This window comes from Vanacampus margaritifer, chromosome 6 (genome assembly GCF_051991255.1).
Source record: "Vanacampus margaritifer isolate UIUO_Vmar chromosome 6, RoL_Vmar_1.0, whole genome shotgun sequence".
NCBI lineage: Eukaryota > Metazoa > Chordata > Actinopteri > Syngnathiformes > Syngnathidae > Vanacampus > Vanacampus margaritifer.
In genome coordinates this window covers 28,550,360-28,576,869 of record NC_135437.1, presented here as the reverse complement: position 1 = coordinate 28,576,869, position 26,510 = coordinate 28,550,360, and the positions used below count along the sequence as shown (strand labels likewise).

At 41.1% G+C, this 26,510-nt stretch overlaps 1 protein-coding gene across 3 annotated transcripts in view; it reads left to right on the top strand.

Moving 5' to 3' along the window:
* The window catches only part of LOC144053280 (RNA polymerase II elongation factor ELL2), an 83,095-nt gene that overhangs the window by 48,879 nt on the left and 7,706 nt on the right, over nt 1-26,510 (top strand). For 2 of the 3 annotated variants that reach the window (XR_013294374.1, XM_077567576.1), the window contains 9 exons: nt 11,490-11,611; nt 12,901-13,055; nt 15,745-15,986; nt 17,026-17,150; nt 20,612-20,732; nt 22,502-22,889; nt 24,189-24,243; nt 24,586-24,757; nt 24,862-24,906. Coding sequence is in view for 2 of the 3 variants with exons in the window: in XM_077567576.1 (XP_077423702.1) it covers nt 11,490-11,611; nt 12,901-13,055; nt 15,745-15,986; nt 17,026-17,150; nt 20,612-20,732; nt 22,502-22,889; nt 24,189-24,243; nt 24,586-24,757; nt 24,862-24,906 (1,425 nt within the window). In the remaining variant the exon portion in view is untranslated. The other variant, XM_077567577.1, reaches the window with a different exon arrangement.

Genomic DNA, 26,510 nt, shown 5'->3' with positions numbered 1-26,510 from the left:
ATGGCGCATGAATGTCTAAGACGGAAATTAATAATAATAAGCAATATGCAAATTAAAATATTCCCCAATTTGCATTCATGTGCTCTAGTTGACTTGGAGATTTTGATTCCACAGAACATTGGACGAGACGGCCTCTTGTATGTTTCCCAAATTCCAAATGGATGAAATGACAACAATTTTAGGGTTAGGGTCTTTTTCGCACATTTTTTACACAGCTTATCCTCATATCTGGAAGATTGATATAGATTTCTTCCGTGTTTTACGGGAGTATTAACTCTTAAGCTACTTAAAAGTACAGAATACAGAATAGCGATACGGCGATTACTTTTGATGTGTAAAATGTCTTTTCGCAAAAAACGCAGACGATTGGTGTCAAATTGCCGCTGTATAGCGCCAACTACAGCCGAGGAAGACTTGTTACTCCATGTCAGATTTTTTTTAGTATTGCTTTCTGTTATTGGCAGCCTCCACGAGTACCCGATACTTTCAAATAAAATACTACTACCTGGTATCAGTATTTGCCAGTCTACTGCATTTTCATTGACTGCAAATCGTTTTGCAAGCCCCCCGTTCTGCTTTGCACTGCAGACCCCCGGTGGTCTCCGGTTTGAGAAGTCACTTCAGGTCACTGCATACTGGATGTGACGAGTGTCCAAGCGCATCACATCTCGGCCGCGTCAGTTGAGCGGCAACAGGACAGGAGTGCGTTTGATTTCCCTCCCGTCTGGTGTCTCGTATGTGCGTGCGCAGCCGTCGCTGTCGAGGGAATCCAGCGCTCCTCTTAACATACATTCTCGTACCCACGCTCAATAACCAACAACCCCCAACCCAACCCCCATCCGCCCTCTTGATTATTGTGCCATTCCAGCATGGTGGTGGGGGAAGGAGGGGTTCTGCCGCACACACGCTTGTACTGACTGCCCCCCTTCCTCCCCCCTGCGGCGCTTTGCTGCACATCACAAATGAGTCTTTTGCACAGTATGTCCACACACATGCACTTGTCTTTTTTTTTTCTTTTAAACCCCCCTCCCCTTTTTCCTGTCTTGAAGCTAATCGGAATAACAATTGTAGGAATGTGTTTTTCGGATCTGGAATCTCAGTAACAGTAAGAGTTGTCGCACGTGTTTTTGAAAGGGCACACGCCGACCCGGCTCGGCCCGGCCCGGCCCGGCCCGGCCCGTCTTTTCTTCCAGATGTGTCCCACAAGTCGTGCTTCGACGCACGGCCGCTTGGATCACATTTTAGGAACGAGCTTCATGCGATCCCGCAGCTAAGATGACTTTTTGTTTAATTAAATTTTTTTGTAGTCATCCCGCCTGGCATTTTTGAGCCACGCCAGGCGACTGCGTGGGCCGGTATTTAATTCTCACAAGTTCAGAATTGTGAGGACAAAAACTCGCTATGAACGCGTTTGAGTAGGTAACATACTCTCAGCAGCCACTAGATTTAGATCTAATGAGATCCTAACCAGGGCCATGTTGCAAAAAAGCTCCTTTCCCAAGTGTTTTCAACAGATGTGTGAATAATGATGACATTTGCGATATTCTAATGCTAATTGCTGCAAAACAGAAAGATTTTTTTCTTTTGTTAGGTTCCATGTTTCTATAGCAATAGAATACAATATTCTGTCAAATCCAAAACTGTTGGTGACCACAGGCCAGTCGTCATTAAAAGCAACCACATCAGCCAGGTGGGTTCATACAGGTATCTGGGGGTCCACATCGACAACACACTCAGCTGGAGGGTACATGTTGGAAGTCTCTGCTCCAAACTCCCAACAGCGTCTTTACTTCCTACGCAGACTTCGGGTCTATGGAGTGGAGCAGAGGATCATGCTGTTGTTCTACCGGGCTGCATTGGAAAGTATCATCAGATACGGCATTGCGGCCTGGTACGGCAACCTGACTGTGCAGTCGAGGTCACAGATTGCCGGTCTGGTGCGGACTGCCGTGAAGATCATGGGGGTCGGGAATCATCCTTCCCTACAGATGCTTTATGAGCGGTCCGTCACCGGACTGGCACAGAAAATTGTTACTGACCCGACTCACATTCTGCATCATGAGTTCCAGCTACTGCCTTCCGGCTGCACTTCTTATTTATTTAATTTTAATTTTATCTCTTTCTATTCTGTTGTTTTCTCTTTACTGTAAACTGCAGCTGGACGGAGTCCAGGAAAAAGTTCCCCACGGGGAAAATAAAAGTATATCATATCGTATCGTATCGTATCCAGTAAAACAATTGTGAGCAAAGGGGGTTGCTTCAGTGAAAATGGCCGGGAGTGAATGAGTTAATAAGCAGTAATAGGGGGAAAAAATGCTTTTGTAATACACTTTAATGCAAAATAAATGAAATCAGATTAGACGATTAATCGATTGAATAATTAATAGATGAATCGATTCTAAAAATATTCAATAGAAACAGCACTAAAATAAATGTTCCATTATTAAACCAATAATTTCTGCCGTACAGCTCTGAGGTTCGGGTTCAAATCTGCCGCGTTGACATTCACGTTCACGCCAGCTTCCTCCCACATTCCAAAAAACGAGCACGTTCGGGTCATTGAAGACTTGAAATAGTCCACGAACGCGAGCGTGACTGCTTGTGTGTCGTTTGGCCCGCCCTCTCGCCAAAACTCAACTGGGATCGACTCCTACTCACCCGTGACACCAACAAGGACAAGCGCAACACGACTTGGGTGGTTGGACGCACCATCGACTTTGTAGGTTCTTGCATCAGTAAGATGGCCTGTTTTGCTTCAGTCTATTTATAAAGGCCTTGCTATTTGTGGTTGAACACACAAGATGCAAAAAGAAAGAAAGAAAGATATCTAGAGTTGTACATCGAGCCTTTGCAGAGATTTCATATGCAGTTTATACATAAAGTAAGTTAGTAACAGCAGGGTGACTTTTCCTTACCAGTGACCGACAATGAAAGCACACACACGGGCAGGATTTGTTGCTGTTGCCTCCACATTCCCGCATTACACATTACCGTGCATGTTCGGGATTTTCCCATGCCTGTCCTGCCACTTAATCCGCTTCAAGTCCATTTTTCCCAGCATTGCACAATCTGCCACTCGTTAAAGCATTGCAGACTTTTTGCGTGGAGAGCAAAGTAGAACGCTTGCGCCGCTGCAAGTGGTTTGTGGGATTGTAGGAAATAACAAGGTATCAACAAGGGAAGCGCGGTTATTGTCTTTGGGTCTGAGGTCGAAGAAACACAAGGATAGGATTGGACAGGGAAGTCCTGACTCTCACAATTAGTTAAGTCCCAGGAAAAGTCCAAATACGTCTTCTAAATTTGACACAGAATGGAGTACTGTTAACAACGTTAGAACGAGACCGAGTGCAATTTCTGCAGAAATTGCGTGGAAATGCTGAAAGCTGAATGCGAAGCCGAATAATATTCATTGTAATAAAAAGAACACGTGCATTTTTGAAGCAAGTTAAAATTTATATGGAAAAGTGTTATGTGAAAGTACCCGCTATTCATTTCGATGGAAAAGTGGAACTAATGATATCCAATGCAAAAATGAGCAGCAAAAAAAAAAAAATCACTCAATAGCGCCAAAGTCAAAACAAATGTTTTTATTTTGATTCAAGCCAAAGATAATCAGTCCACTTTCACGGAAGACAACAGAAATTGGATAACACTTACTGTTGAGAAGATGAAGTTTGGACAATTTTTTCAATTAAGATTTAAATGTCTAAAAATGTATTTAAAAAAAATTAAATCAAATAATAATAATCAAAATAAATAATAATAAATAAATAATAAATACAAATAATTCAATTTAAATGTAATGAACAATTCATCGATTACCAAAAATTATGATCAATTAGTGTTGTAATTATTTAGATTAGTTTTCAATTAATAATTGTACCTCTCCTCCAAACATGTATAATATATTTAGAAACAAATCGCTGGATTAATTTAACGACTAAAACAAAGACCTGAGCAGAAAACGGTTTGCTTTACGGTTGACTTGATTGAATAAAGAATAGTGATTATGTCAGTGAGACAAAACTCGTGTCCTCACCTCACATACAAAAGGGAGTTTTTAAAAAGAGGCGGTTGTCGTCTCCATCCTTGCGTCGTCACCTTCATTGAGGAGAAGGCGGGGCTGCATTGAGCTTGACAGATTAGCCCCGGCTTCCTGGAGAAAGAAGACTGATTCTGCTTGGCATAACAAGCCAGAACCTTGGGGGGGGGGGGATGTTCCACACTTGCCCATCCCCAGAGCCACACGCAAATACCGCCCCCATTTCGCGTTTTGCTTTCCTGTCTCTACCAACCCCCCCCCCCAGAGAATAGAACCTTAAGCAGTGGAGCCACTACATCACGGTCAGGCTCGCAAAGTGCTCGATTCGGGGGAAAAAAACACTTAATTGGTGAAATGTGGAGGAATTATACATGCACAGGATAGAAATAATTGAGTAAAAAAATATATATATATATATCAACAACCTCCCCACAATATCGCGATAATTATCATATTGTGAGGTTCATATCGTATCGTGATGTTTGGATATCGTGACATCGTGAGTAAAAGCGAAAGCCCAACTTGTTGATCAATGACGGATGATGTCAACAAATGGGAGACGGAAGCGGCGTCCAATTCGTGTCGTTTTCGGAATTTGGATACAGAGATCACACTAATCCAATGTGTATACAACTAAAAACTTTAAAATGTATTGAATTGATGGAGCCCATCATGAAAATTTGACCAATTAACAAATTCATTCAAAAAATAAAGGAAAGTGAGTACAAATGAAGAGAAACGGATATTTTTCCCAAACTTAAATGCTAGGGGTCCTGGCGATTCGATCCGTATCACGATTCATAGGTCACGATTCGATTCGATACCGATTAATCCCGATACGAATCTATAAATTGACTATTGCGATTTTTTTTGAACTAACATTTAGAAAATACTAATCAGTAAACTTGTACACTGTAAGATTTGTATGAAAATGTACTTCAGGCTTATATTGGTGAGCCACTGCATTAAACAAACAGATTGCAATCTGTTTCATGTTTGAACGGCATTGAAATAAAATATTAAGGCTTAATGTTATATTAATATAACATTCTTCCGTGCTTAACGTGTGAAGCCTAAGTAAGACGTCCTGTTGAATATTCCCATCAAAAAATTTAAGTTTAAACATCGATTCGGACGATTTAAGAAAACAAAAAGAACGATGCATTTCAACTCAAGGTGTCAGTTTGTGAAACAATCTGGATTATAAAACTAAATCATCTCAGTCTATTTGTATTTTTAACAAATGCATAAAAGCACAATTACTGGAAAAATAGATATTATAGATATATATAGCACATGGTCATGCTGTTGAATTATTTTGTTGAATTGTTGCATTGAAAGCGTCTTGACAGCTTGCTGTCATTTATTCTGTTGATCAGGGGCAGATATCATAAGTTTTACTACTTTCTGTCCCCTTGTATTCCTTTTTTTTTTTTAAGAATGAAATTACATTTTTGAATTTAATTGAAAATCAGGTGCAAATCCATCCAAATTGCTCGAACCGGAACTCATCCCCCCACCCTGCTCTCTTCGTGAAACATTCCTAAAGCAGGACTATTTAGGACCATGCACTGGCTTTACTGGAAACCAGCCCCCCATACACACACACTAACCCCAAATACCCCCCCCCCCCCCCAACAACACACAGCCACACGTCCCCGCTGTTCATGAATAATCCAGGCGAGCCGACAGGCCGTGGCACTCTGCTCGGTGGGGGGAAGAGGCTAGAACAAAACACGGCAGCTACGCTTGAGTAGGCTCCGATGAGAAGACAATGGGGACTAGTGTGAGTACAGATGGGGGGGGGGGGGCAAGTTGGGGGCGCGAGAGGTAGAAGACTTCACAGCAAATCACATAGCCGAGGATCCCGGTGCCGAAGAGCAGAGCTGGGAATGCTGCCTGCCTCGGCTTCATCTGTGGGAGGGAGCGCATAAATATCTCATCTCTTCCTGCAGATGTTTGGTTTGCCAAAACACGAGATTGGTGGTTGGGGGTCGGGGGGTCGGTTTGAAAACACATCCCTATAGTGAAGCTTAAAAGGGTTAATCGAGCCACTTTTAATATGCTCGAGAAGTTTAAGATGGATTTTTTTTTTTAAAGGACATCAGCCCTTTGTCCTTGATCAACCGCTGAGCCCCCCCCCCCCCCACCTCCCTCAAAGAGAATTTTCTGTTCCAGTCCAGTTCACACCTTCCAACGGCTTGAAAGTATTTGACATCTCCAAACGTGCCCGGGGGAGCAGATGTGGCCGGGCCGGGGCCACAGAGGCAGTTATTGAAGGGGGGGGGGGGGGTCGCTGTTCTGCCGCTTGCCCCCTTCGTCCAACGGCTAAAGTGGCCAAACGCACGCAACAGTGGGTGGTGTTGCGACACGCGCGCCCGCCACTCAATTATATTGAAGTGCCTGGTGTTAATAATGTATTGGGATGTTGCTAATACCCCATTAAGCCTTTCTCGGAGCAATTAATCATCAGATTAAATTTGCACACTTGTAATTAGGACACAGCAGAGAATAAGCCATTTAATGAATTCTTTCCTTCATACCGAGTCGGACGAATACATCGGCTTTGCATATCTCCGGGACAACGGGACGAGGAAGAGCACTTTCAAACGAGACGGGCAACATTTTGAATGCGGCCTTCAACAATTACTCGCATGTGACGATGCTGCCTTGCCATGTGAACGACTCGGCCACGTTTTGACATACGAGCTGTCAATTAACCGATTCTTTTTATTACTTTGTTTTCCGAGTGCAAACTTGAGATACGAGTGCTGTATGGTGGCCGCTGACTCAACTCGCTTCCAACAAACGGCAGATATAATTGGTAAATTGTAAATGTCAGAGGTCCAAAAAGTAAAATCCCTGCCACAGTTTGGCTTTAGCCCCAGGTGCTAGCTAGATAGCTCCCTAGCTAGCTCCCATGGTGCTTGTTTACCTGCTAGCTAGCTAGCTAGCACCAGGGGCTAAAGCCAAACTGTGGCAGAGTTTTTGCTTTCTGGACCTGGATTTGTCACTTGTGTTAAAGGTTACGGATGGGCTGATACGATTTCATTTAATTTTAAAGTGGGAAAAATGCTATATTAGGAGATTTAGGTCTTTCTTCAAAATTATCCGTCATTGTACTAGTGGTATTGGGGACTATTCAAGAATAAAGTACCAGCCAATATTCTTAAAAAAAAAAAAAAAGGGCCTTCAAGCTGTATATTGACACATGCAGCAGAAAAGAATGACACATTGAAAGCAACGCCATTTCCTACGCTACCTGAATGCCAACATACAGTGGGAAACTCAGAGCTAACGAGCTAACAATTAGCATCCATGTCCTGGTATTGATTGTTACCCTTTAAGCGAGGAATATCTGAACAACTAAACAGAAAATAAAATAAAGAATAAAATGGATCTTTGACGTCTATAGCCGTCAACGACAGTAAAAGGAAAAAAAACACATTGCATAACTGTTTTGTTCTTTTTTGGGGGGGAGGCTGGAACGGATTCATGGCATTTCCATTCATTTCAAGTGGGAAAGCTGGTTTGAGTTACAAGAAATTAAATGCCGTATCTCAAGGGACCACTATATAACAAAATGGAGACGGCTATCAAATGATCAATAGCAGCGTTCATGAACTGCTTCTACGTGTATTGTTGTGTACATTTGCGACCGGATCAAATATTGACGCGCTTCCGAATTGTATTTGAGTGCACACGCTTGGTGATGCACATGAAAGTAAACAGACTCGGTGCGTACGAGTGGCTCCCATTAACATAAGGTTCAGAGTGCTGGATCCGTATTTCTCAGAGCTGTTAATAGATGTCAAATGAACACTTCCCGTGTGTACGCTCCATGACTCATTTACTATTTTTTCCGCCCCTTTTTAACTTCAGTGTCATCGCCACTGCAGTCCTGTATGAACTGTTGTGTTTTTAGCAGGTAGAAAACTTCTATGGGACTCTGGTGCAGATGCTAGTCATGTTAAAAATGGGACAGGCTTCTCACTGTGAGAACTTTGGCTTTAGCTCCAGGTACTAGCTAGATAGCTCCCTAGCTAGCTCCCATGGCGCTTGTTTACTTGCTAGCATCGGGGGCTAAAGCCAAACTGTGGCAGGGTTTTTACTTTCTGGACATGGATTTGCCACCTCTGATAATTATAATCAATTAAAGACACTTATTAAAGTGAATTCAGATATTTGTTTGTAAATACTGTACACATGTGAAGAGAATAGCTTCAAAGTGTTTGGACCGACAACTGTGTAGGACTCACTTGTGGAAGCTGTAGCTATATTTTCTGATCTGCTGATTTATCACGAATCAATTTCTGTGTCATTTTACACCGCCCTCCCAAGATCGCAGACCTGCTGTCACAATGTGGCATCTACAGTCATTTGAGAGTTTCATCAGACTGGGCGGCATGATCAAACAAGCCACTTTGTGTAAATGAGACGTGATAATTGTATGCTTGAGACTAGCGGAAGTTCTAAAGTTCACAGATTTGCGTCCGTACAACGCAACCAGAGGTGGCAAATCCAGGTCCAGAAAGTAAAAACCCTGCCGCAGTTTGGCTTTAGCCATTGATGCATGTGTGGGGTGGGGGGGGATGTAACGGTTGAGGGTGGGGGAGGCCCGTACTGCCGCCTTGAGCCAGAAAGGGAGGACGTACGTGGTGGCACTATTGCAATGCCAAAAGCTCCTCCGGCGCTTGCTTACTTTTCCCGTCGTTTTTTTGCACGGCGACTTGTTGCTTCTAATTGTGGTCGTGGCGGCTGCTGGATGTCCCTCAAAGCACTCCGTCCCGAGGACAAGGCCCGTCCGTCTCCCGCTCCCGTGCACTTTGATGCTTTAATGGCTCTTAATTAGCCCCGAATCCCAAAGCAGACATATGCAGACCACTTTGTGAGCGTCCAGACAGAAATAGGTCAGAATTAATGGTCAGCTGCGTGTCTCAAGTGTCCGTGGCCTCGCGTTTTTGCGTTGACATGGGTGGGCCGTGCTGGTGCGGCAGAGGCTGATGGGGGTAGGATGAATGGCATGCGTTGGGTTTCAGAAGAGGAGGGGGTTGTTGGGGGGGTCGCACGGGAGGAGCTGCTCATTGGCTAGCCGCTCCCACAAAAAAAAAAAAAAAAAAAACTGCTTATGGCTTTGCTGCATGACCGGGCATTTGTGACAGCCGTAGTCCTGCCTGCCACATCTGCCGGGGGCGCTGAGCCCTGAGCCGGTCAGCTTCTAATCAATCACTTTCAACCGATTGCTACACAGGCAGCCTGACATTTGTTTTCCTTGAGTCGAGTAGTAAAAAAAAAAACGCCTGTGCTGCTTTGCCCTCAGGTGGTTTTGTCGCTGGCATCAAATATACAAAGGAGATGCGACACAGGGAGGGGGGGGAGTATGGAGGATTAAAACTGCCCAAATTAAAAATGAATACATGTCTAAATAAATAAATATGTCTAAATGAAAATAAAAATGGATACAAAAAATAATTAAAAAATTATATACAAAAAAGTTATTATAAATGGAAATAAAAACAACAAAAATGTATATACCCTAAATAAATAAAAGTAAAAATGAAAAACATTAATAAACCAGATTCAAAAAATATAAATAAATACAAATATATATATATATACAAAAAATTTAATATCAATCAATAAATAAAAACACTCTGCTCTCCTATTTAATTATTTCATGCTGCAGACGCTCTGTCAGGTTGAAATGTTATTCAAATGAGGGGGTGGTCCTAAGCGTCTTGGGTTGGGCTCAGCTGTTGCAAACTGTCAAAAGTGAGAGGCAACTTGTGACTTGAGTTGCTCGACAACAAGTTGTGGTGACAGTGGACAAGATAGTCGTCCATTGCTGGACGGAGGTGGCAAATCCAGGTCCAGAAAACAAAAACCCTGTCGCAGTTTGGCTTTAGCCCCAGGTGCTAGCTAGCTAGCTCCCTGGCTAGCTCCCATGGTGTTCGTTTACCTGCTAGTGAGCTATCTAGCTCGCACCTGGGGCTAACGCCAAACTGTGGCAGGGTTTGTACGTTCCGAACCTGGATTTGCCACCTCTGTTGCTGGAGCTCTCCATGCAAGCCAGCGAGACTTTCTTGTTCGCCGAGGTGCTCGCGAGACCATTGAAAGGCAGTTTGCAACGGCGGCGTAGCCCAACCCAAGACACGCTTAGGACCGTCCCCTCATTTGAATAGCATTTTGACCTGACAGCGCATCTGCAGCATGAAATGGATAAATGTGAGAGCAGAGCATTTTTATTGATTGATTGATATTTAATTTAATTTATATATTTATTTTTGCATTTATTTCCACGTTTATTTTTCTACGTATTTTATTTTTGGAATCTTATTTTTTGTATTTATTTTTACTTGTATTTATTTTATATATATATATATATATATATATATATATATATATATATATATATATATATATATATATATATATATATATATATATATATATATATATATATATATATATATATATATATATATATATATATATATATGTATGTGTGTGTGTGTTTATGTCCATATATAAAAATTTGTTTACATTATATTTTTTCCATCCATTTTTATTTGCACTTTTATTTATTTTTTTATTATTTTTTATTATTTATTTATTTAGTCGTTTATTTCTTTTAAAATGTTGACTGTTTTGGTCCTCCATAGGGGAGAGGGTCGGTCATCAGCACAAATTCACACTTGCGTGCAAAAGAAGGATGATAATTATTGTCTGTCTCCACAATCTCGGACATTCTATCAACAAATATGCTCCATTTTGAGGGCAAAAGACAGCCGCGGGCGGCGAAGCCGAGAGCCGCGGCCCGCTGTGTTGTAAAGGACATATTACCTGCTCGGTAATGACTTTCTAAGTTGAACTTTCTGTTTAGCGGAAGTGGGTTTTGGGGTCATTTTATGTAACGCAGCCCCGACAGAAGTTGCCTTCACCACGCTGGCTTGTTTGTTGCCATGGGAACGTGGACAGCCCGTGATGAATGAGGATATCGCACAAGTTTAAAAAAACAACAACAGTCTGCCATTGTTATGGTTTGCCTTTCAGACAGGCTCCTCCCACAAAGGGGCAACAGGTCACCATCCCTGACCTGGGAGGTTCTATGGCAACGCTCGGATTACAGATGATTTAGGTTGTGTGAACAACCATCAGCAAACCAGTCAGGAATAGTCCCAATTAATGAGTTGGGTTAATCCAGTGTTTTTTTCCCGCACTCAAATGGCTGCCGACATCTGGGATTGATCAAGCACGCGTATTTCAAAACAAACTGGCAATGCCAAACATATACTCAAGGCACGTTCGAGGCCACTGGAGGAAACATTGTCAAACTTTTACATGTAGAAAACAAATTGAAACTGTTTGATTTGTAACCACTCCAAAATATATTTTCCTCCCTCAGATCAATGTTCTCTAATAATGCTCTCTATTTGAACTTTTATAGTATATTAAGATCCCGACTTCGGAATCTCCCGATGGATTCAGAGTCTTCTCTTTCTACCTGTCCAGCGACAGCAAAGACAAACCTCAGTCCAGCTTCGACTGCATTCGTCAGTTTGTTTCAGGGTAAGCACAAAAGTCGTTTATTCACGTCAATCCTTTCAGATCGTGCTTGACAAGAAAACAGTTAAAGAATTAGTTGTGAAAAAAAGAAGTTCTCAAAGAACAGAAATGGCAAATCCAGGTCCAGAAAGTAAAAGCCCTGCCACAGTTTGTATTTAGCCTCACATGTTAGCTAGCTAGCTCCCTAGCAGGTAAACAAGCACCCGGTGAGCTAGCTAGCGAGCTAGCTGGCTAACATCTGAGGCTAAATACAAACTGTGGCAGGGCTTTTACTTTCTAGACTTGGATTTTGCCACATCTGTCAGAGTTAAATATTTCTATGTGACCAGTATTAGCAGCACACGCAAAGCTAATGGGGTAAAAGGCTTCAAGATAAATTGTAGAGTTAAATTGAGAGGCCGAAAACAATTTTTATTACATCCTTAAAGGGCCATACAAGCGTGAAATAAATTAACCGCGGTAGCATTAATACTTCAATGTTAGCTAGAAGTTAGCAAGTTGGTTGCTATCTTGTTAGTGACTAACGTTAGCAGCCAACGCCACTGACTGGAATTTAAAATCTTTTCCTCCTTGAAATATGTACAATACTAATTGTCACGCATAATGATAGTTTGACCTTCAAAAGAACATGTTAGCCAATTGATGGCTAGCCTACTAGTGACTAACGTTAGCAGCCAACGCCACAGGCTGGAATTTAAAAACTCTTTCTTCTTGAAATCTGTACTAAATGGATGTCGCGCATAATGCTGGTTTGACCTTTTGTTTACTTGATGCGTTCAAATTTGCGGAATTTATGCCTTCCAAGAAATACATCAAAAGAACATGTTAGCCAGTTGGTTGCTAGCTTGCTAGTGACTAACGTTAGCGGCCAACGCCACAGACTGGAATTTAAAATCTCTTCTTCCGTGAAATCTGTACTAAATGGTCGTCGCGCATAATCCTGGTTTGACCTTTTGTCTATTCGATGCATTCAAATTTGCGGAACTGATGCCTTCCAAGAAATACATGGAAAGAACACGTTGAGGACAGCGTCTTCTAAATGCCACTCAGTCTTGATATCAAAGATATGAAATGTTTAACGATACAATTGTTGATGACTCATAAATAGAATTCACTAAACCCGAGCTTCCATGAATAAAAACAAAGATGCGTTTGTGTTGTATTACTTAAGACCTGAAAACCAGTGACCACCATGCGTCTAAACGATGTCTGATAAAGAACCAGTCAAGCAATGTGACAAATGGACACCTTTTGCAAATCGAACATACTTTTTTGTCATTGTTCCATGAAAGCAAGGGCAAGGATCAGCTCGAGGGTCAAGGAAGCATCCAGGACAAGATCACCGTTTGCGCCACCGATGACTCGTACCAGGCCACGCGGGAGCGCATGTCCCAAGTGGAGAAGGACATCTGGAGCCGCTCGGCCATCGAGATCAAACCAGGGCCAAGTAAGTCCCGTCTTCTTCCAGCCATTGGTGTTTGCACCAGCAAACACAATGTTGCTAAAAGTGGTTGTTGTCTAACACCAATTTTGGGTCGTGTCAATTTTGGGTGATATATAATTATTAGCATAAAGCACGTTTGTTAAAGCAACTTTTCAAACATACACAAAATAAGCAGCTTTATTTTTAAAATTTGAACAAAAAAGTACATTTAACTCATTTGCTCCCAAAAACGTAATATTACCATGTTCCCAAAAGCGTATTTATACGTTTTTTTGTTGTTGTTTTTTTCTGGAGAGAAAAAAAAAACTATATATATATATATATATATATATATATATACGTTTTGTTTTTTTTAATCCTTGGAGTGAAAATGAATATCGGCTCCACATATCGGTTATCGGCGTACTCGACTACTAATAATCGGCATCGGATTATCTCAATGGGAAACTTCTCAACTGCTGCTTCTCAGTATCCCATCCTGCTGAGAGTTGCCACACGCTGCGGACGTTATCACATAATTGATCAGGTATCAGGATTTGATTGGGATTTGCCTAAAAACGTCATTTCCAGTGAGTGAGACTTAATCGGCCTGATGAAATACTTGGAAGTCTCTTCTTAAGAAGACGCCGTAATTAACTGGAGAGAAGTGGAAGTGTGAAACGGAGATCATCCTTTTAGCTGTAAAGTGTCATATATATTTATTTATTTATATGATCAATGAAAGCATGCTGTGCCGAGCATGCCTGCAGCACAATGTGGAGTAATTGCATTACAGGCAAAGTGTCGGAACCTCTGCCCGTGCATTTAATACGATGCTTCCATGCCAGAGGAGTGAGACATCCGAGCAGGCGCTTAACCGTCTTCATGAACGCATCATTGTGTGTGTTTTATGCGCCGACACGCACACTCGTCTGGTGCCGCCGGTGACTCACGCTTCTTTTGAAGGGGGAACTTGTTCAAATGTCCAAAATGGCTTGCTGATATCTCAATATTGGCACAATCGCAGTTTTGACCCAACATGCATTTAGGAGGAACATAACTTGAAATTTGGTGCACATTTGTGTGCTGCGTCTCCGCTCATATTTTTGAAGGGCAATTAAGTGTCACCATTGAGCGATTTATACGTCCGCGCAAACTCAAAAGTTAGAAACCAGCACCGATTTTTTTCGTTCTGCAAACATCTGCAGAAGTTGGCCTGTTGCTAAGCATCATTTTTGGCCAATGCTATTTTTCACATTTAACCCTCATGGAACCATAAAATACCTGGAATGTATCTAAGGTGAGTTATGTCTGCGTTGATCTCAAATGTACTCTGCAGCTGCATTATTATATTCACCTATCAAACAGTATTACGGTGCTTTTTGTTGGAATATTCTAATGAGGAAAGACGGTTATTTGTAAGGAAAATAGAACCCACAAAAGAAGAGCTGTCAAAATTAAATGATTCGACAAGTAACCGATTTATCAAATTAATCGCAGGGCTGGGTATCAATTCTAATTTTCTCAATCGATTCGATTTCGATTCCCAAGGGTTAAGTTTGATTTTGATTTTTCCTGATTTGATCCAGTCCGCTTCAATTCAATCGATTCAATTCTTCTTATCAAGATGAAGGGCATGATAAGAAAAAAAAAGATGATTAACTCTTTCACTGCCAGACTTTGGAATACAGGGCGGACCAAATGTTTTTCATGCTGCGGTCAACCCTCAAGCAGGCGTTTGCTGGTAACGCATGGTTCCGTCTTCGACCTATCGCAACCTCCAAAGTATGGCTTAAAGTTGTAATGAGATTATGGACTGTAGATATCTATAAGCAGCGCCTGGCCGGGTCCAGCTGAATTAGTGCTGCAACAGGAAGAAAGGGCCTCTGTTTGCTTGTCGCTTTCACTTTCAATGCTCTCTATTGACCCAGCAGTGGGCGTCGGCTCCTGCCACTCGTGCCGCCACACTTGGAAGGAAAATGTCCATTTTGGGGCTTTTTGCTTTTTATTAATATTCCAATAAAGTATATGGAAAAAAATCACTAAGTGAGCTGAAATTGCACCCAATTGTCCGAAACATGTTGAAGTTCAAATTGGCAACGTCCAAAATGTCAAAATTATTATTGTTATTATTACATGTGGGAAACAAATTTTTATAGTACACATGAGTAAAAATGTCCAAATTGTGGCCCATTGACTCCCATTATAAATCATAATTTTTCATGTTTTTTGATGCACTGTACACCTGATGTGTTATAGGGGGGGTTGATGTTATACTACGTTACCGGTTTGGTCAACATTTACCAAAGTAAAAACAGATGTTTGCAAATGTCTTATTTTGATTAAACAGAGAATATTCTTTCATGAAGGACTAGAGAAATCAGTGAACAATTACTGTAGATATGCTGAAATCAGAGGATTTGGACCATTTTAAATTAATAAATGGCTCCAAACGAATTAGAATAGTTGTCAATTAATTTGATAATCGATTACTTGCCGATTAATCGACAAATTTTGACAGCTCTAAAGTGAATAGAAGACTTGACTTTGGATATTCTGCTGGTTCTGTTAGCAGATTCGTTATCTTACCCCATCTTAAATGTACATAGTTAGTAACCAACAAGATTGTTTCTATCACTGACCAAATGGGTTTAACGTTCACAAAAGGTCTATTGTATTGAGACTTGAATGCGTGCCTTTGTTTTGATCTCAGGCAAGTGCGTGAAGGTCCAAAGGAAACAGGGTCCGGTTTCAGGCTCGGATAGCAGCAGCAAGCACTCCCCCAGCAATAAGAGGAGCCTGGTTCCCAGCCCTGTGGCACACCGGCCCTTGCGGGATCGCATCATCCATCTCTTGGCCTTGAAATCCTACAAGAAACCCGAGCTGCTGCTGTGGTTGGAGCGAGAACGGGCCGGTCCAAAGGACAAGACTGACCTGACCTTAGTGCTGGATGAGGTGAAACAAACAAATCCCACAAGTTCAACATCATCGGCATATCGAAGTGTCAATTTCAGTTTCAATTATTACACTCCACAATTACAAAATCAGCATAATCGTAAAAAAAAGATTGATACAAATGTATGCGTTGTTTAAATGTATACATTTTTACGTTTTTATTTTATTTTAAGAGAAATAATTAAATCTATTTAGTTTCATCCAAAAGAAGCTTGCAGAATTAGTGTTTCAAATTTTTTTATTTGTCTTAATATTTTCTTTTTTTATTGTACTAAAAACTCGTCCTACTGCACAGTGTACATGCTGCAATCCAACTTCAAGTTTTTACCAACATAAATAAATAAATATATATTATTATAAATATATATTATTAGAAATTCAGTTTGGTCCATTGCATAATTATAGTGTTTCTATTTTTTTAATTGGTCTTAATATTTTTAAATGTGTAAATATTTTCTTGGTTTGTACCCCAAAAAATAAATGATCAACCTGCTGCACTAAAACTTCCAAGTTTTTGCTAACATAAATAAATAAAGTTATATCATATAAATTTATTTTATTATAAATTCTGTTTGGTCCAAAAGGAACTTACCTGTTTGTATTTTTTTAAATTGGTCATTTTCTTGTTTTGTACGGAAAAATAATCGTGATTTCAATTATTGCCAAAATAATCGTGATTATTATTATTTTTTTCCATAATCGAGCAGCCCTTCAAGTGCTACTATCTCATAACGATAAGTTGAGAAAATGAAACCATAAAGGGATGTATGATCCAGTCAAGTATGTCGGCGGGCATTTTGCTGTGTTGACAATGTTTTTGTCACACAACAGTCATGGCACGGAAAGCGCCGTCTCATGACTCCTGTGTGGTCAAATTACTCTTGAGGAGAGGTGGGCAGCCTTCGAACTATTTTCTAGGAATGAAATTGTGGCTGGATTTGTTTGACTTCAAAACAATGCCGTCAGGCGTGTCGGTCGCATTCTGGACATTCTTCATCATGTGGTTTTCTGAATGCAGGGACTTTTTGCTCTTCTTCAGGTTGGCAAGCTGAACCCGAAAGACGGCAGCTTTTCTTTGAAGAACGAACTCTACAGAGACGTCCAGAGAGACTGGCCGGCTTATCTGGACGAGGAAAAGCAACTCATCAACAGGCTTTTGAGCAGGTGGGCTTTCGATATTATGATTTTTATTTATTTATTTATTTATTTATTTTTAGGGTGGGAAAAATATTCTGAGAAAAAAAATCATACAATTGCAAGTTTATAAAGTGGCAGATTTGCAAGAAAAAATACTTCAGAAAAACTTCAGAAATTCACGCGAAATACACGTAGCATACTACTCGGATGTTTTGTTAAAATTTATATTTAGTTGTACATTTCCAGAATTATTATTTATACATTTTGGTATTTTTTTTTGTACAAGTAGATAAGATGATGTGTGGAATCTGCTGCTCTCCGTCATTCACTTGCATTTACCTAAAGTATGCTAGCTTCTGATTGGTTAGTGTTAGTCAGCTGATCAGGAAGTGTTGTCACTCGAGCTGCTGTGTATGACGAGTAAAGTTTAAGAATGAATTTGTCTCCATTCGTGTCCCATTAACCACCAACGAATCTTTACATTAGACTAAAGCCACGCTACGTGTATTTGCCATAAAGTTCGGAGTTTTTTAAGTGGCAAATTTGTCACTTAACTCTTTCACTGCCACTGACGTTTAAAGACGTCAAGTAAAAACCTACGCTTCACTGCCAATGACGTCAAAAGACGTCATCCAATGATTTTTTTTTTTTTTTTTGAAACGGGTAGAGGAAACCCTCCCGCATGTCTGGTCAAAGTTTCAAGTCTGTCTGTTGTGCCTAAGGACTATTTTTGGCCCCTAGAGGGCAGCGATGACTCTCTTTTGACAAGATCGGGTGGGCGTCAGTAGAGGCGGAGCTAGAGCGTCGAGCAGGAGATGAGAATGGAAGACAAAGGAAAAATGGCGGCCGGTCGCGAGGATCTCACACCCGAGACGTTTTTTTCAAAGACCAAAAGCATCGCTGAAAAAGCACATTGTTGACGATGATCATCATAGATGATGAAGATGAGGGTGACTCCGTGGTTGGAAAGCATTGACGCGGCAGTAGAAGACGTTAGATGGAGCTAGATGGAGGAGGGAACGGGCAATGGCGAGCGTTTGCAAGCAGCTCTACACTTACAAGACGAAAGGCATCGACCAACGCTAAAAGAGTACATTGATGACGATGATGATGAAGGTGAATCCGAGCTTGACGGCGAAATTGGAACCGCTGACGCGGCGGCTATTACGGTGTCGTAACGCGGAGCGCAACCGAGCACGCACAGGCGGACGTTCGATCGGACGATGGAGAGTGCCCCGAGTCCAATGCATATTCATCGGAGGAGTGTGTACAGTCTGCTACTTGCTTTTTATTCCCCGGAAAAAAAGGCCGTCAAGAAAGTGTAACGTTTGCACGCAAAACGGACCAATGTGAAAGTGAAAGTAAACTGTTGTACGAGTCCAGCGGCGTCTCCTTGCACGCAGGGGAGCGTTACAAAAGGAAAAACTGTATTTGAAACATCCACATAATTGTAAGTAGTACCACAGTTGCACACATTTGGAAATAGTTTGCGAAATTGTTTTGTCAAATTGTTACACTGTTGAATGGAAATAAACGTATTTTGCAATCAAAAAACACTTTTTCATTGTTGGTGAAAGCGTTTTACAGAAGTAAAGCACTATTTAGGTGTTTGTGGCATCATTCATGGACAAAAAGAAGTGTACAATTCACTAGAGTGCATGAAATAACATCGTTTCACAAAAAGCTCTTTTTCTCCGTTTTTTGTTTCAAAAGAGAGCATTTCGGTGAAAGTAACCATTTTCTATTGTTGATTACTGAAGAACGGAATAAGGTAGAAACAAACTTTTTTTTCTGATGAAAGCTGAGAGTCCAATCTTTCATTTGGTAGTATGTGTGTTTCCATAGTCCAAACACAACATTTTCTGTGGACCTTGAAAGATCACTCAAAATGCTTAAATCGGCTGGCAGTGGGGACAACCCGTTTCTGAAAACGTCTGGCAGTGAAAGAGTTAAAGTCGCAAATTTACACGTTTTTCTCTCGCGAATTTGCCACTGGGAAAAAAGTTGGCAAATTTGCAAATCTATGTTTACACGTGGCCCGTATATGCCGTTGTAGAGTTCAGATACTAATTTGGGTTTGAACTGAAAATGTTTTGAATGTTTTGGTATGCTTTTTAGATGACCACTTAAAACACACTAGTATGATAGTCAGTTCTGTGCTAAAAAAAACTAAACATGGGATAATAATCATAGTCAAGGTTGTGAGGTTACTCCGGGGAAAACAACAACAACAACAAATGTTTGAATGGTTGCGTCTGAGTTCTTTTTGACTTTTGCAGATGTTATTGCCGTTGAAAATAGCAAAGGATTGCTGCGTTTTGGCAGTAGTAGCCACGATACAGAAAGGCCACAGAAGGTTTGCTGTGATCTCGCATCGACTCCGTCCGTCTCCGCGCTGACGAATCTCGTAATGGACGCATCAAAGTGGAGGCAAAATATTCCTTGTGCTCGCTTGCCAAATGCTGTTAAGCGTGGAAAGAAGACTGAGGCTCGTGAGGCTGAGCTTTACAGGCTACACGTTCTTCTCTTCATGCGGCTGCCAGTAAATAAGCGGGCCATGTGCTTCTAAAGGGTTCCGGCTAATTGCGCAACTCCCCCCCCCCCCTCCTGATAAGAGCAGAAAAGAGAACCAAATTGTACGATTGAAGTCATGAAATTGTACTCCGAGTGTGATGATGCAAATGATGGCACAGCGGGTTCGAAATCAGGCTCGGATCATTTTGGAACGCCACGACGATGACGTGGAGGAGTGGACTTGTTGCTGCGGGGGGGGGCGTTTTTAGGCGGAAGGAACTGCGGGAAGCAGCAAAAAAGGAGCTAAGGATTTTGGTCCTCGTCTCGTCGAGACATGAAGCAAAAACATATCACGGAAATGTAGCGCTGAAATTGTCAAATATTTATTTGTTGATCTCAGAGATGATTTAAGTAAACAGAGATGGGGAAAGTACTGACATTTTCTACTCGAGTAAAAGTACAATGACTTGTTTATGTTGTGTTTTTCCTGCAAAGCGCTTTGTGACATCATTATATGTTTTCTGCCAAAAATCGGCATCGGCCTAAAAATAAAAAACTGCATGTCGGTCGGGCCTGAGTGCTAAAATAAGCTAATGATTGCTGTAGACGTGCTATCATGTAAGCTAGTTCTGCTTTGCAGTAAACACGTTGCACTTTATCTTGTGAAATGATCCCAAACCGTTTCTAAAAATGATCACTGCAAAATCTCAACATCGAGATTTCTTTTTTTTTTTTATATATGATAATTGAATGATTCAAGTTATTGAAATAATTGTTGCAGCCTTGTGTGAATGTTCTGTGGAATGCGTTTCCAGTGGGAACGACCCCTGCCGGCCCGTGCGTCGTCCTCATCATAAATCCACCCATGTCAGCTTTATGAGCCACTTTCTGCCTCTTCCTGTCGAGCGCGACTGCCCTTTGACCCGGTGGCCAGCGTCCACGTGACGCTGCTGTGTTCTTCATCTTGTCTCCAGGAAGCTGCAGCCGCGCCACAGCAGCGGCCAGTCGAAAAGTCCCCAAGCCAACCAGAGATTCCACAAAAGTGCCCGGGATTCTCCATCGCAACTCAGTCCTGCGAAGACTCTCGCCTCCACGGTAATTCTTCACCTTCCATGCTTTGGATTTTCCCCGAGCGCTCACATAATAAGCCGAGAGGGAAGGGAATTTCCTCCGTTGCGGCTACCGTGTACTCAATTGTTACCTTAACGCTAAATACAACCCCGATGGGAATTAAATGAGGACTTTATGATCTGCATTTATGCGGTAGCTGAGTAGCAAGTGTTAGTTGTTGAGTTCCAGACAGAAAGTCATAAAGCAGCAAGTCAGCGCATTAAAAAGTTGATGATGAAAACTAACGGAACCCCTAAAGCAAGTTACTAAATGCAGTATATGTAAGGTAAAAATATCCGAATAATATTTGAGACAAAAATTGACTTTCCATTGAACTTCACATTTAAGTAGTAGTACGGTTCACAGAAGTCACGGTTCGGTACGAGTTTGGTTCAGAAAAAACAAAAAGTCCCAAAAGCTGAATTTTTGTAAAAAAAAAAAAAATTTTTTTTTTTAAATATTATATATATATATATATATATATATATATATATATATATATAAAATAATAATTATTAGAATAATATATATATATATATATATATATATATATATATATATATATATATATATATATATATATATATATATATATATATATATAAAATAATAATTATTAGAATAATATATATATATAATGATTTTTTTTATTTTAGCAGACAGTACTGAAAGGTATACTTTGCATAAAGCAAAATATGAGCTTGACAGGGTGGACGATGACGGACGGCGTGGATAATTTTGACTAACGTTAGAAATGAATAAGCTTCACTTGGCAGCACCGTTCAATTTGTAAACCGACTACTTTATACTTTTAAAAAATATATCTGAAATTTCATAAAGGTTACATCCATTGATATTTCACTGCGACAGAGTGGACATGTTGAGCTGGAAAACAAAAATGACAAAACACAAGTGTAAATATTGACATGCAACTCGCCTCCATTGAAAAAGGTTGGTGGTCATCTCACTGAAAATATCAGCGGGTTTTTTAAAAAGACAGTTACTGTTACCTCATTATGACAGGGTGGACAGCAATTTTGTGACACATGCAAATAGTTCAAATAGTTCATTATGGCTATGAAAACACTGTCGAATACAGTCGCCATGATGAATGAAATGACAAAAGTGGACAATGAAACCATGCTAATCAAAACCTCTTTTGATGTATTAGCATTTAACCCCTGGGCGTTATTTGACCATTTTTTGGCTTTTTGTTGGTTCTGACCAAGCCATTTCAAAATAAAATAACGCCCAGGGGTTAATCACTTATTACAAACATTGTCGTTGGCAGAGCAGTGTGTGGAAAAAGCCAAAATCAGACATCTCCAATTTGTGTAAGTTAGCGGGGTTTAACATAAAATGAAGGGAAAACATTTTAAACGAGACTAAGTGCAATTTCTGGAGAAATTCAAAATGGAATACTGAAAGCTGAATGCTAAGATTTGAATGCATGTGGGATGCTTATAAAGTCAATTGAGAGATTAATGATGAAATGATGAAAAAATGAACAAGGATAAGTTGATATTTAACATTAAATTGTGCCAATACTGTAAGTCATGTGGAATCAGATCTATTTATAGCCCAGGGGGCGTGAATTTTTGAAGCAAGTTGAAATTTGGACGGTGTAAGTCGGAAAGTATAATGTTATGTGTTTGAATATTTGGCTTTACTTCTATTAACAACGTCACATTGACGCATGTTTGTTCTGCCCATTTTGCTGCTAATATCCCAACCGCGTGGTGCTTTCCCCGCAGAAACGCCCTTTGCCTTTGGATCCAGCCACCTTTCAAACCCCCCCCAAAAAGAGACTACTAGACTGCCGCTTGCCGCGGCAGTCGCCGTCCCACGGAGAGCACAAAGCCAGCCCCGCCCAAAGCGACAAACGCAACAATCATCTCCAGTCGTGTCTGCACTCGCCGCACAAACTGAGCGGCTCGTCCACGAGGACGGAAGCGGCACCCAAGGCACTCACCCCCAAGTCCCCGCGCGGCGACACCTCGCTTTGCACTGACCAACAACCGCCCAACGGGCTGCATAAAATGAAGAAGTCCAAAAAGCACAAAGAGAAAGAACGCCAGCGCTTAAAACCCGAGTGGATCGAGACCAGCCCGGACCTGAAGAAGAACCAAGAACATCTCAAAGGTAAAGTTGTCAGAGTTGAATACAACTTACGGACGCGTTGGGTTCCCAGAGCTTGTTTGGAAGCAGGGCTTGGACTGGCACCAAAAAAATAATTGGACCAACATGTAGTTCTGCAACTGATGTTTATTGATGATGTTTCAGTTTGCGATCTATATTCGAAATAGATGAATGGACTCGTCCCTCTAAATTGTTAGCCTGGAAATGCAGACTGACTTTGCCGGAGAGTGAGTCTGGTCAACCGCCCAGTCCACCTCGGTCGCATTTCGGAGGCGGGGCAAACCCGAGCTAGCAGACAGTGGAATGAACCAATGAGCGAAGAGCGGACGTGGCGTCAGAAAAGCCACTCGTTGAAGTCTTTTTTTTTTTTTTGCGGAGACGGAATAAAAATCAAACATGGCTACTAGCCGAAGAGAGACAGTAGGTGAATGACTTATGTCGTTGTTGCGGGAAAAACTGTTAGATTCATGATGTCATGGGTCACGCTGTCTTGATATTTGAACAACGTTATAAATCAGTAGGCGAGAGTGACGTTGCTCACAAAGACCACGTCACGCAAATAGACAAATTGGATTGGCCGGCCTGTTTTTTCGGCCGGTGCCGAATCGCTGTCTATGGACACCCGCCCACTTTCTTGAAAAAGAAAGTGGGTGTGGCTTGGCAGGCTACTAAATTGTGGGCCAGTCTTTTGGGGTCAAATGCAGGAAAGTAATCATCTTAAAAGCACTGCATCGGCCCCAAAAGAGACCGGCCCAGCGGCCGTCTGCCCTGCGTGCCAGATGGCCGGTCCAGCCCTGCTTGTATGTCGAATTTGTAAGTCGAATTGAATAGAATAATACAAATATGTTCAATAAAAAAGTGAAACAAATGATATGCAGTTTATACTGTCTATATACTAGATAAATTAACATTATAATAATTATATTTTAATGTTATTATTTTAATATTTTTTAATGAAATAATTTGTAATAATTCTATCTAAAAATCATTTTAATTTGAATAAATACATATTTTTTTCCGCAACTACAAGACAACCTGTAATGTTGTTGTCAGTGTCGGCGTTTGTCGGCGTCGTAAGAGGTCATTAGTCGTCAGTGTGTTGATGATTGACTGCGCAACAGCTGGGCGACCTCCGCTCCGGCGAGTCAGCGTCGCCTCCTGCTCGTAGCTTGTGACGTCACCGCCTGCCTCGGATCACGTTTCCACTATCAGAATCTTAACGGACGTTGATCATATGTGACGCTCGACTTATCGCATTTGCATCAAGGCCAAATGCGCTCAACTGTTTTGCTTTCTTCTTAGGAGAGAAAACATCCGTCAAAGCGACCACAAAAGACGACCTGCCCGACTATTTATTGTGAGTTTTTAATACTTGGATTGGATACTTTCTTTGCATTCAGTTGAGTCAGTCTCATCTGTCACTATCGAAAGCCCCACAAAGCTCGAGGCTCAACTTCTAAACATTCACATAAAATCAAGGGAAATAAAACATGTCTGCGTTCACAAATCTTCCCAGAAAGTAACTTTGAAAACAAATGATCTGATGTCTTGCATTTCTCCATCTGTTCAACTCATCAGGCTGCAATGGCAAGTCACTCCACTATCCTATGGCTCCTCCTACTGGACGATTTAGGAACGACAGCTTCCCAAAAAAAAAAAAAAAACACAGTCAAATGAGTTGTTTGATTCCCTTTTTCAGAAAATACAGCTCAATTACAGCACTGGACCAACGCGAGCAATACAAAGAAGACTTCTGTTCCGAGTACGACGAATACCGAGCGCTTCACAACCGCATCAGGGCCATCACAGGGATGTTTGTTCAGTTAGGCTCAAAGATCAACACGCTCTCACCGGGAACGCAAGAGCACAAGGTACTGCCTGAACCCACCGGTTCAAACCGGTTCCTGGTCTTGTGAAAACGCATCTGATAAGCAAAGCTCTTTTTTTTTTCTTTTTTTTTTTTTATGTTTTGCAGCTAATGGAGGAGCAAATACTACAAAAGTACCGCAAGTATAAGAAGGTGCGTATCAGTTCCGTACACTTAAGTGACGTCAATGTCTGTATTCTTTCAAGAACCCCAAATTTCCATCTTGATGATCATTCTAGTCTACTGGTTGGTTATTTGCAATGATCAAACATTCACCTCGACCCCTTGAAAGGCCAACAGGGGGCGCTGTTTCCTGACGCAAACAAATGCTTCACTTAATTGAACTGAACCGGTGTTTGAATTGTTGTGATGAAGTTGGAGAAAATGAGCCACGGATGCAGGTCTTGGTCCTCCAAGATTTTATACGTGGTTTATTTGTGAGGAGTCAAAAGTTTTCAGCAAGAAAGAAACAGAATGAGGCATTTCGCAAGATTTGCTTGATCAAAATATTATGCTTGTATTTCTAAGCACATCATTTTACTGGAAGGGAGAATCTTTGTATGTGTTCAGTCTTCAGAATGGAGCCTCCCTGACTAGTTTTCTTTTCATCCGTTTTGGAGGGACGTTGATATTAGTGATGTCACAGTACTTGATAACGGTAATCACGCCGTCCCAGATTATATATCCAGCATTCCCATGCAATTTCTCCGGAAATTGCACTTTGTCTTATTGTGGGAATGCGTCACCATCATTTTATTCGCCACACTTTATTTGCCGTGAAACAATACTTTCGATTTAAACCGTTCAAATTTCAACTTGCTTTAAAAAATCCACGCCTCCCAGGGTACAGTATTTGGATACAGAACTTTTCCCCCCCAAAAATAACTTTACAATAAGCTTTTTCTTTGACCACTTATGAGTGAAATGACTTCTAATTAGTCGATGAACACCTTAGCTGTTGACAATGGAAACTCCTGCAAGCCAATAGTTTTCAGACTGGATTCGGGTTTGAATTTCCCGCGCCCTGTCTGCGAATGTGACGTAGTGTGCGTGGTGCGTAGTTGAATTTTTCGTCAGCGGGTGGCAGTAGCGATTCAAAATGGAATATTCTACGTTGAGTAGCTTTAAATGTCAACATTCTTTTTCAATGGGACTGACGTGGAACGTTCTCTAAGCCCCGCCTTCCACGCCCACTTTCATGCATAAAGCTGATCATCATTGCCGGGTGTCTGCAGTTGGTAAAGTGCATTAATGGTCCAGTAACCAGGAGGTTGCAGGTTTGAATCCCACCTCCAAAATATATCCATGGCTGTTATGCTGAGTGATATAAATGTATACCAATTGATTATCATATCAAGAAATGCATTATAATTACTTTTCAAAAATAAATGTGTATGTATATATATATATATATATATATCAAGTTAGGTCAGTGTTAAGAGCAATTGCCTCCCATGACGGAAAACCTGGGTTCAAACCCTGCTTGGACCACATTTGATGGTTGGATACCAACTGACTCTCATATCAGGAAATGGATTACAATTTCTCTGAAATGATTAAATCCCACCTTAGACAGATTGCAGTTCAAGTTTTCTTTTTATTCATTTGTCATTTAACTACAATTAAAAACGTGTCATTTTCACATCATCTATCTTTCAATTGACTTCATAAGCACATGCATTCAAATCTTAGCATTCAGCTTTTCCACACAATCTCTGCAGAAATGGCTTTTTTGTCTAGTATTTGATGCCATCAGA